At 34.9% G+C, this 12791-nt stretch overlaps 1 protein-coding gene across 4 annotated transcripts in view; it reads left to right on the forward strand.

The window, feature by feature from the left end:
• LOC139119897 (nicotinamide/nicotinic acid mononucleotide adenylyltransferase 3-like) overlaps positions 1-12791 on the forward strand; it is a 57634-nt gene that overhangs the window by 9799 nt on the left and 35044 nt on the right. The window contains exons 2-4 of one of the 4 annotated variants that reach the window (XM_070683846.1): positions 1449-1537; positions 8557-8875; positions 9824-10051. In XM_070683846.1, coding sequence (XP_070539947.1) covers positions 1449-1537; positions 8557-8875; positions 9824-10051 — 636 coding nt within the window. The remainder of the gene's footprint in view (positions 1-1448; positions 1538-8556; positions 8876-9823; positions 10052-12791) is intronic. The other 3 variants (XM_070683847.1, XM_070683848.1, XM_070683849.1) reach the window with 3 other exon arrangements.

Genomic DNA, 12791 nt, shown 5'->3' on the forward strand with positions numbered 1-12791 from the left:
GAAATTTCTCAGATAATCAAAAACTTCTGAACTGATGCATCATCCCTGTCAAGACATAATCAAACATTCATCTAAAAACTCCGGCACTTTATTTATATTATTCATTCCACTGTCACGATGTCAGCTTTGTCTTCGGAATTTTTTATTTCCAATTTGATAGGCTAATATGGAAGACAGCAATCATGGCTATGTGATGAATGAAATATTCAGTGAGACATTTCAATTTATGCTGTGATTGGCGCTTACATTGATGTTGAAGGTGCATTAAGGACAATTATTTCATGTGATTACTGTGTGAAACATTCCAGAAATGGCCGGAGATTGATAAATGTGAAATGATCGCTGTAACTAAATCACTTAACACAGATGAATTGCTCCTTCAAGAAACATCTTTCTTTAAACAATGTGATCTTTGTGCAATACTTCTTATGGCCAGGATATGGCTTTTGTGGACCAAAGTGGTTCGACGGAAGTGTTGGACCACAGGAGGGTTCCCCCTCTAAGCTGTATGACTGATGTCCCTCAAAACCCATAGGCAGACAACAGAGATTTTAACATGAAACATGGTACTTAATGCACTGCTTGAGAAATTATCAGATGGCTATGTTGTAATTTTTATTTTTAGTCCAACATCAAACATTGCTAAAGCTGTATAATTGACAGCCAGATTTTTGTTCTCATCGTGTAGAAAATATTTGCGCATGAACGTGGCAATCATGTGGTAGTAAAAAAAGGAAGAAATTCATAATTTGTTCACATTTACTGTATCCAGGGAAATGGTGTTATACAGTAAACTATTGAACATTATATTGCAGCTTCATCAATACCAGTGAATTTTGTAACGTCATCCCCAAGATCATCACTGATAATGTATCTGAATATTCAGCATTGTGGCCCCAGATGTTTTATACATCTACAAATCACCGGCATTGCCAAAAACCACAAAGTAATAGCAATGATGTACCCCCTCCCGGCCCATAATGGACTCAAGTAAACTTTACACTCCATAATGTACTGGGCTTTGCCTCGTAAATTATCTTGTGCAAAGTTTGCTTTCATCTATGATGCGTCGAGAGGGGTACATTATTGCATGAACAGTGCTTTCCCTAACATGATTTAATTAGTGTCATACACAGGGAAGATCACGGTAAATGCAGATAACGTAAATTTGAAATCTTTCTCTAGCATATCTTGTTACTTTCAAACATGTCAAGGAATAGGAAGTTGTGCATCATCAAAATTAATGTCATCACATATGAACATGTTGATAAAAGAGGGCAAAATAATTTCCAAAGAGTAAATAACAATAAATTTCTAAAAACACTGGTTTAAAATAAAAAAACAGAATGACTCATAAGTACATTAGCACTAGATTTAATTGATAGCTTTAATACAACAAAGTATTATCTGGACATTAAAATCTGAGGATGTATTTATTGTTATTTCAGAGGTTGCCCGGGATCATCTGCACAAAACAGGAAGATTTCACGTGATTGGTGGAATTATATCACCTGTCAATGATGGCTATGCCAAGAAGGTAAGGTCATCATTCCAGGTTTTGTTTTGCACATTAGAGCGATGCATGGGATTGGTATTGGTAATTATAGGTGAAATTCTGCTAATCCGTTTCATTTGCCTTGTCTGAGTTTGTTTTCATAAGTTGTAACCAGTATAAGCATTTTTTGTAAAATCAAAGTTTAGGGTTACAGTTTCCAGGGACCAGCAGTGTTTGTAAATTAAGCTGGTCTTTCACTAAGTACATGAAATCCGCAACTACGTCATAATTCACAGAAGCTTCGTGAGCAGTGAATAAGTCATTCTTTTAGAAGTTTGATCAATTTAATTCACTTAAAAGCCTTCCCAATCAGATTTATGACCAATATCACCTTTCTACATCACTAAGTATTATTTAAACTCAAGCAATTACTGGAATTTTTGTCATTGAGAAAAATATGGGGATTTTGAATTTTGGAACATTACATGTAAGAATTGTCATCTTTGTCTCAGTGTACAAAACATGGGATAGCTGAAGTTCAGAAGAAGACTTCCATTATTTATTACTGAGTAAGGTTTTACTGTGTGACTGTGTTCATGGTTATTACATTATGAGTCAAAATAGGTCGTGAAATTTTAGTGCAAAACACAGTGTGAAGTTGACCTCTTGCAGAAGAAATTTGCCCCCAGAAGCCTTGAACCATAAGTGTCTCAAATAAAAAAAGGATTGCGTTGGTAACTGAAAATTCAAGTATTTGAAAGATTTTAGTTCAACACATTTTACATACATAAATCAATGAACTTTTGTGTGTGTGTGTGTGTGTGTGTGTGTGTGTGTCTGTGTCCATGTCTATGTCTGTGTCAGATATTTTGAGATGGTTCATTGTTTACAAAATATCTACTCTTTTTCATGAACATGTAGACCTGTGATATACACCTGATGCAACAGATTATTCCAGACATCATCGCAACAGGAATTTTATAAATTAGATTGTTGTTGTTTGAAATAGAGTTTGCATGTTTGTAAAGCAACCTTACTTTTGTGATCCTCTCGGATATATTCTCCAGAGACATTATTTGGAGGAAAATTTCTATGGCCAAAGAGTCCATACAGGTAGACAAAATTGTTTTGATGACGTTGAAGGGTTAAAATAGAAAGATGTCAGCAATTAAAGTAGCACAGTTTGCCGTTCACGACTGTTGATTTCCAAAAAATTATTCCATATACTGGATGCTTTCAATGACATACTTTCTCCAGGGAAATTCGAGCCATGTAGATATTTCGTCTTCATATTGTCAGTTCGTCTCAATTAGAGTTACCAGGTTTGATAAAAGTGAAATTGGAAATGTAAATGTAGTGTGGTAATTTTTTCAGCAGGATAATTTATTGCTGTGATACTTAAATCAGTTATCATGGGATTAATACCTGACAGTTCACTTTTTCTTTAGTAAACATTAATCGTTTGGGCTGAATTTCAAATAACGCATTTAATGTGTATAATTCATGTCATCCCAGTCACAGATAAATGTCATCACATCTGCAGAGAAACTTTTAGATGTTAATTTGTGCAGTAGCATTGCAAACAGAAATTTATTAAGGTAGTACGTGCCTCGAAGGTGAAAGACTTTTGCTCAAACTTTCCTCAATGAAACTTTCAACTATTCTCTTCTAAAATCATGAATAAAAATTAGGGATCACTGTACAAAGTTTCGCACTAGACAACCAAATTACTTAATATTTACCAATATTTGAAATTCAAAATGGCCACCATCTCTGTGTTAACTCTATGGAGAAAAATACAATTTTAGATGGTGAATGTTTTTCTCACTTCAAGAGCTTTAAAATGAGCCCCTACAAGTGACAGACCAGAAAAGTGTTGAAAAAATTTGAGAGTCCCAGTATCTGTACCCGAGGCGTGTTGTACCTTATAAATCATACCTATCCATTATTTCAGAATTCAAAATCACCAACACTCGATCTTTAATTCAAAGCAATTTACACAACTTTTCAGAGATAGTTGCCAATTCAACTTCTATTTTATTGATAGCTTTGTCGTATCTGAGAAGATGCAACACCCATTTTTCCCAGGGAGAAATTACTTTCCTTATCGTGAGTTCCACATCATACTAACTTGTCCACTAATTATTGGTGACATTTACGGCACACCTGGGGCAGTGACTGTTAACTTTTACGGAATGTTGAATTTTCAGGAAATTTTGATAAAGTAGCTGACTTGCAGAATTTTATTGACTAGCGTACTGATAGATTGCACATAGTTACAGGCCACCTAAAAATTTTGCTAGCATTTATGGGGCATTTGACATGGTGTCCCATTTCAAACATTTCAGAGGTAAAATAATAAAAATTTAAATATTTAGTATTTCAAATTTTTCAGGTAGCTCTCATAACCGAAAGTAATAAGCCAATACAGATTTCCTATGTTCAAGTTCAATGTTATGACAATTCCTATTGTTTGAATTTTCATTGAGAAAACAAAACATGACATGTGTTAGGTCCAAAAGCTATTGATAAAACAAATATTGCCAAATTTGATATAAGTTTCATACATGTATAATTAAATATATTTTTCAACAAATCTCTTGATTGAAAATCAATGACTAAAAAAATATATTTATTATATGTGAATTTTATATTTAAACAGAAGATAAAGTAGACGTAATGGAAAAGGAATTCAACAAAATATGTGAATAATATTTGACGATATTGGCAAAAGAATTATCTTTAAAGTCACACATGTTATACAAAAATGTAAATAGTTTCCCCCAGAGCAAGTAATATTTCATATAAAACCATAAAGTACTTTGTATATGATTCTTGTTTAAAAAACAGGACTGTGTGTCCCAAAAGCATGTACATAGATAACGGTTATGATCTTGATATGGTACAGTATTCATCAGATTGTACGTGTATCAACATCCACTATCCAACAGGGAGATGGTGCGGTACATACAAATAAGTCATGTAAAAAGTTGCATATTTCATGCTCAGGATGACTTCTAAACTATGCTCAGTCAAACAAAACAGCGTTCCGCTGCACAGTTTGTCGATAATACCCCTGAAGCTCATGTAGTTGGGTACGATCACCCAGGGGATACAGTCACTGTAAATTGCCTGTGTCATATTCTAATCATAATGCTATGGATGTATGAATCGTGCTGTACAGCTCAGTAATTGCGATGCAACAAAAAAAAACCTACATCATCTCAGATCCAACAAATGAAACAGGATATGCAAGAGACAAAATAAGCTGACATTGTTGAGTCATTTCTGCTGATGACGACTCTAAATTTTCTCATGGTCTACTGCTTGTGAAATATTTCTTATGCTTTTATGAACCACTCTTCCATAACAATGCAATATTTTATGACAAATTACATCATAAATCAAAGAATTACTTCCATTTGTTGTAGTTGAAACATCATAATGACAGGCAGAAAAAAAATTCTGTGAAAATTCCAAAAAATGATGAATCAATACCATGTAAAGACATTTCATCTTCTTCTTCTTGTAATTGTACTGGTGTTATCAAAGTAAGTATTTATTCATGGAAAAATAGCAGGGAATTCAAAGGTACATTTAGTGCTGATGCATACAATGCCCACAATATACATTCAGCAAGATTTATGTAAACTACCGGGGTAGCCCCATGCATGTAAAATCATGTGTATGCAAATTATCCTGTACTTGCAAAAAAAGCTCACTACATCTCTCTCACCTGAGTCAGGTGAGGCTAAGTATTTCCTCTTTCATCGATTTTTTTATAATTCTGATCAATATTTTAGAGCAGCTGTGTTGACTAAGTGTAAAACGCTGAAATAAAATGTGTTGTACAATCGGAGAAAGATTGAGTAGAAAGATTGAATTACTTTACATCATAATTCTGCCCTTATATACTAGATAATCATCCAACGCTGTTCAAATGGAAAGTTGAGACAGGATCAGATGACAGCATGGTGTTTTAAAATAAATAAAATGGCAACGGGAAAAAAATACAGAAAGTGTTTACTCCGGAAAGAACTGCGACATTATGAAGGCCTCGACTGCTCAAATCATTTTCCGAGTATGAAATCTGAGAGGTTGTTTACATTCACATCAGAAATTCCAGCGTGAGTAACTATAACTGAACACAGCCCTTAAAACAGTTGACTTTACTGGACACTGGGCATTCCACGAGTGACTTCACCTAACATTTCATCCAAGAAAATTGTTTGAATATTCTTGGAATGTGCTGGCTGCAGAGCAGGGTTTGTAAAAGCTTAGGTTTGAGTAGAAGAAGTCAAAACACAGATGTTAAAGCTTGTTTTCATGTGAATTTATTGTCATAAAGATGGAAATGAAAACAGCATTTGCATTGTACTTTCAAAAATAAGCACAAAGTTCATCCTTGTCCTTCTAGTTCTAATGAACTTTTAACAAATCTGTTATAACATGTGAAATCAAATTATTGATACACTAAAATAGTTCTGTACCAGAAAGCATTTTTAGTTTTCATGGTGTAATTTGACAAAATATGAATGAGACAAATTATTGTTAATGATGGTGAACTCAATTTATATAAATTGACGTATTCTTTTCTGTATTAAAAACCAAGTTTTTGCAAAGTAGGATACTCTAGTCTAAGTTTCCTAGCTTCAAAATTTTATATACTCTTTTAACTGGTTTAGCTTCAGCCAAACTGAAACTTCAATTGCCATAGTGTGATAAGGCCTCTGAAAATCGTAAATGTGTTATTCTTGTGAAATGAAATTACAACACTGTGTGCATGTGTGTTCATTATCAAACCAAAATGACTTTTAGAAATTCCATCAAACTGCAAATGTGATTTTGTTCATCTGAGTTGACCTTTTCATGACTCTGACCTTAACTTCCAACCTCCAATAACCTATTGGACACAAGACTGGGCCATATTCCCAGATGTGATTTTACAGCTGTTAGACAAAATTTACAGATTATAAGCCATTCCACGACCAGATTTTCACACCATAGGCCTAAACAATATCAAAATTTTGATGCAACCCCAAACTCACATCTAGCTTCATGCTCTGATTTTCTGTTAAAGCACGTTTGACTGTGAGAGGACTGCTACCTAAAAAATTACATCACTTGTTTCCCTATGAAATGATTTGCTATATCACAAAATTTTTCCCTCTAGAATTGGCTCTTAGTGTCATGGAAGTCACTATATTCTTTACATTGTGCCCAATTCTGCCATACAAGTCAGTATTCTGTTCATATTTTCTGTATGTGCCTGAATGAGTCACGTGTCGATGTGAGTGATGTAAAGTTTCTTAGCTGGAGTCCTTTCAAAGTCAAATGAGCAGTTCTATGGCTGTACTAAACAGAAAATCAGAAGATGACGCTTGATGCAAGTATTGGGATACTGTATCATACCAAAACCAAGGAGATGTTCAAGACGAGCCTAGCTGCAATCGCAAAGTACACAATATCCACACTGGCACCATGAAAATGTTATTTCCACATTAGCCATGGACATCTGTGAATAATTACAATTTATGTATTTCAAATAACACACTTTTCTTTACATCTTTCATTACGGTCATTACAGTTTCATTTGCTCTTAAAATCCCAAGCTCTGTTGTCATTTGGGAAAACACATTCACCGTTGCCAATTTTCCAAATGAGCCAAAGGACAACTAAAGGTCTGCAATAAAAAGTTATGCAATAATAAAAAGCAAGAAGCATGTAGAAGAATTTGATGTTATTTGGACAACACAGTGTGCATAATTTATGAGGACAAAGGTCCAGACTATCAGCCAATGTCATCTGGTACTTTTACTACCAAAGGCAGTAATATTTGTTCTTTGCTTTTAAATAAAGGTTTACATGGCACTTTGTAGCAGTAAAAATTTTAAATCGAAACAAGGTTAAATTTTCTCATGTAACAATACAAAACATTGAATAAGCAATGTAATTGCCAGTAGGTGTTTCTTGGCTTATGTAATTTAGAAATATTGTATGCAAGTTGTTCATTTTACACTTGCTTTCATTTTGTCAGTAGGAAAATGAGCTGGCTTTAGTGTGTATCATGTGACAGATTGTTTTTGTTGAGAAAGCTATTTCTTTGGACTTAATATTTTGTGCAGACTAAAACTGCATTTCATCTTCCACTGGATGATTACCAGAAGATGGAGAATACAACCGTGATGTCTGTCTCTTGGCAACAGCCATTAAAATTCACTGTCTTATTAGTGTTTTCAACTCTTCAGATACGAACTACGATATGACAAATGTAAAATGGCAGGTACAGCTTATTACAAGTGCTTCACACTGTCCTTCTCCACATAGATTTATGCATTATTGTACTTCTACCTTCAGGTTATCATAATTCAAGACAAGGTGTATAATATAAAAAAATGCAGCCTTAATGATGTAGGAATAGATTACATATCATTGATTACATGCATGTATCATGAAATGTCAAGCAATGTATCATTCATACTTCATATTCATCTCATTATTGCCCACAGCAAAAACACAAATTAATTATACAACAAGTCCAGTACATTTCATCAAATATTTTATGATGTGATGTGAGTTCTATTATATTTGATGATTGATTTTCTTTAATCATGGGTTGCAATTCAAAAAGAATCACTCATTTTGTCGTCTTTCAGCTCAAAAAGATCAATGCTAAAATGGGAAGCCGTGTCTTTAATTAAAATTTTGTTTTATTATATTGTTGCAATTTGATTTCATATTTTCACATGATCCTGGTTGAAAACATGATAATATAAAATCTTCAGGATCTAGACAGTATGGGGGAGGGAGGGGGGTCGAAAGAGCATACGGGTACATGAATGATTTCTGAATTTTTACATTTTCAGATACAGCTTCTGAAAGGTTTATCACAATTGTTATCAAATTTTAAAATGTTGCGCCTTCCTAGTGAACAGAAATAATGTAACAATCACATTAATATTTGTGTGATGGTTTAATTTCATGTCTTTTATCCAAACTTCCCTTATTATTTTGAGAGAGTCAGATTTCTAAATATCACTGCTTTGTGTTGTTCATTTCAGGGTTTGTTGTCATGTAAACACAGAGTAGCCATGAGTAGGCTGGCGGCAGAGTCATCAACGTGGCTGACTGTTGACCCCTGGGAAAGCGAACAAGACACGTGGCTGGAGACAGCCAAGGTCCTTCGACACCACCAAGCAGTGTTGGATGCCAGATATATCAGCGACTCCGTCAACGGCAACAGAAGCAAGCGGCCGGAACTCCAAAGTTCGGTGTCACACATTACATCCATCGCAAAGAGGACGAGACGGAGCAGGAGCATCCAGCAACAGCAGCAGAATTTGGATCTGATCGAATCCAATTCGAACTTTACAACAACAGGTTGGTGACTTCAATGTGACCGTGTGTGTTGTAAACTCAATGATATCAGTAATAAAGTAGTTGCTTGAGAATGTACCAGCATCGTAAGAATTATATGAATTTTCTTTGTTAGGTAGATATTGAATGAAAAATGAATAAATTTCTGGTTTTAAATTATGTTTCTATTTGTATTTCAGTATCTATTTACTTATCTTAACATTATGTTGAAGATTAATTCTTGAACTAACTTAAAAATTAAAGTAAATTTTATCTAAGGCTAATTGTTTAAAAATTGCAAATCAGTGTTATATTTTCCGATTTACCGGTTAAATTGATCAACTTGTAAGGTTCAATACTAGGTGTTACCAATGAAGTTACCATAACACATAAAGTGTGCGAAATAACATCATACATTGTGCCATTGGATAATCCGTCATTGTCATCAATCTACCAGTCAAATTATTTTTAAAAAACAGTCACCCTGTCCTCTCACAACGGAACATTGTGTTGGTTGGTGTAGGGTGTTATGTCAGTACTAACATTTTAATCTATTCCTTTGCACATCTGTCCCATGAGCTGGATGTGCATTGAGGCTGGCCTCACCATTAAAGTAATCACCATAGAGTGTATCAGTAGACTTTTCAGTATTTTCCCCCACCACACTCTTCTGAAACTGACAGCCACTGCAGTAACTCTAGAATAAAGCATTAACTGTATAAGTCCATCTCATCTATAACTTCCAGTCACATTCTGAGATGACTGCACTTCTTAAACACTGATATCTACTCTTCAAGCCATGAAATAGATAATTTACATCTGTAGGATTCGTAGATATGCAAAGCTTGACTCAGTTCTCTTTCCCTTTTCCCTTCTTTTCCCAACTTTGTATCGCTGCCGTATTTTAATTTATCCTTTGCATGCCATGTTCCCGCTCATATCAACCCCTTCCCAATCACATCTCATAACCAGAGCCGTACATGTCGATGGTGCACTGCCGAAACTCATGTTGCACGTTTAATCTTTATGTTAATGAATGTTTTCAAGCTCTTTCACCCTTTAATTTCTGCACCTCCCCTGTTCTTGATGGCCAAAAAGTCAGCCGATCTAAAAGAAGAAAACTCCACCTTGACGTTGACGGAACTCAGAACAACCAAGAGTGTGCATCAGGTTCCGATAACCGTGTTGGAAGAACACCTGGTAGGTGACCAATCATATCGCTGAAATTAATATGCAAATTTAAGGAAAAAAAAAAAGAGTTTCAAAGTGCTTCTGCTGTTGTCTGCAAGTTCATTCTGCTGTGATGTTTAAGTTTTGTTTCCAAGATTTGAAGAAATAGGCTTCTTTTTAAGTTTTTTTTTTTCAGCCATGATGCGACCAGTAATATGACTGCGGCAGTAAATGAAAGTACATAAATTCACCCAGATGTGAGTGTAGATGATGATGCATGACCTGTGGTTTAATTTATGATGGTTATAATGTTTCTAGGACTGATGCATGGATGCATCTGCATGTTCTGATTAACCCCTAAAGTAGGCTCAGCTGTACGTGCGCATTGTGAGTGCGTGACTTTATACCCAGCATGATTTGCAGTGAAATTGTTATTGTGAAATCTAACATTACTAATGAAAAGACAATGCTATACCGCCTGATTATCGATAAATGAATTAGAAAAGCAGTAGAAGTCATCTGAGGCTAGGTGCTTTTTTGTAAGAGTTGATGTCATCACTCAGTCTTGGAAATGAAACTTACACACTGATGGCGGGATGAACTGCAGAGCGTCATATATTGTCCATTTCTGTCATTTGCAGAGAGCCCAACCAGCTCTTGTGGAGTGAAAGCTGTGTTTCTGTGCTTCCGATGTCACACTTTGTGTCAGCCTTGTACATCAAGGGGAGAATCATTGCACTTATTAACCCATAAGACTACTTGTCATGTCTGTCCCTGTGCTGTGGTGGGCCTTTGTGCTTTTGTTTTGTTTTGTTTTGTTTTGTTTGTTTTCTTGTTTGTTGATTGTCGTGTCGCTGTGTCAAGTGTTGAGTACATTATCCAAATAGCGCCAAAAAAGTGTTTTAATCGTAAAATGAGCAAATGGTATTAGTCTCATAACAGTATGAACTGACTGTGCTGTGTTTAATACTCTGTCCTTTTTTTCCCTCACAATGTTCCATTTACCTGTGTTGGCCTCTTTTAGAATTTATAAAGTCACCTTTTCTTCCTGAAGATTTGACATTAATGATGTTGTAGACAAGTGTTACTCTTCAGCTCAAACTGTAGTTTGTCTGTCAAAGGAGATTTTGTCCAAAGTGTAAAAGGAAAAAAAATGTTATTTGTGAATTTTATATCAATATATGATAAGAGTATTAGCTCTGAGGTCTTGTCATTGAGAAAGAGTGTGTCGTTTGTTGACCTCTTTATTCACATACTTCTCAAGATATACAGATACTGAAACTGAATTTTAAAACCTCCATATCATATTTCTGCTGCACATCAAATATCACTACTGACAAAGAGTCAAGGAACTTGACAAAAAGCCCACAAGGTTTAATATAAATGTGGACACAGTTTTGTCTTCTGATTTTCTTGGTTATTTTTAGCCTCCTTGAAAGCAATTCCATGCATGCTTAATTTGCCGTATCCCAACACAGTGTGTTCAGTGACCATGTCAATCCAACTGTAAAGTGGTGGTAAGTGAGCCCTCCAAGCTAAAATGACGCACATCGCTGATACGCAAATTTTCTGTGATATAAGAACCCATTCCATATTATCTTTATTGAGGTTGGACTGATATGCAAGAAAATTTGCAGATATATTTTAATATTAGCTCATAGCTCAGGAAGCGGTCAATGTCAGAGGCCTATAGAGTACTGTGTTGGAAATTATTGAAATTTCACTTTTGGAAGTACTTATAGCTTTGTGTTTGTTATTGTGAACAGCTTGCAATTAAATGATTGTGTATCTACCATGATGGCAGCTTGACAAAATCTGAAATGTACCGTATATTCAGTGTGGAAAGCAAGCCCTCAGGAAAGTCTCCACTGCATCATATATTTAATTCTACATGGAAATTCTCTGAGTTTGTTGAACAGTAATCTTCTATACTTGCCAACAATATTATCAGTATAGTGTTCACATTTCCCTGTCAGAACTCGGCAACCATGATTTACAGCTATTTTCAAATGTACAGGTAAATTCAAATATGTATATTCTTAGGGTATAATAGTCAGTCATCTGTAAAAAATTTTTAATCAAATATTATTGACTATGCATACATAGTATAATGAATTTATTGCTTGAGCAGAACTATCCATAATTACTTTCATCAGCATGGCTGCAACGTGAGGACACAAACACTTTTCAAATCATCAAAATGTAATGTATGACAAAATATCACGATACTGCTTCTGTGAATCTTCTGCATTTATGCAAGCAAGAGGCACGGTCTGTCTTTGAGGAATAAATCAAATTCCTCTAAAAAATTAATTTGGAAATAAATAAAACATAGGCATGGATCAAAGCTGTTGATATGATGTAAAGTAGTACTCCCACAGTTAAACTGCTAGGTAACTGTTAATTTGTCATGATTGGTTATTTATAATGTATGAGTCACCAGCATCTGTAGTTGTGGCTATCTTCATAATATGTAAGCAATCTTAGCTCAGACACTGAGGGCTCATTCTAGCAATATGTACTTTCAAAGCAGCTAGTTTATCATTAAAAACTTGATTCAAAATGTAAAATTTATGTGAACATTTTCCCTATTTGAAATTTTACCAGGTGCAAATTCTTTGAGTCGCTATATTGAAAAATTTTGTTGTGTTTGAGTCATACCTATGATGTTGTCTGGTAACCCTCTTTCTGCCAAGTCCATATTTCACCATCAGGTCAAGATGGTTAAAATTAGTGAAACACAACATATTCCATATGTGTATTTTAACAT

Source organism: Ptychodera flava, chromosome 20, assembly GCF_041260155.1.
Source record: "Ptychodera flava strain L36383 chromosome 20, AS_Pfla_20210202, whole genome shotgun sequence".
In the NCBI taxonomy this organism is placed as follows: domain Eukaryota; kingdom Metazoa; phylum Hemichordata; class Enteropneusta; family Ptychoderidae; genus Ptychodera; species Ptychodera flava.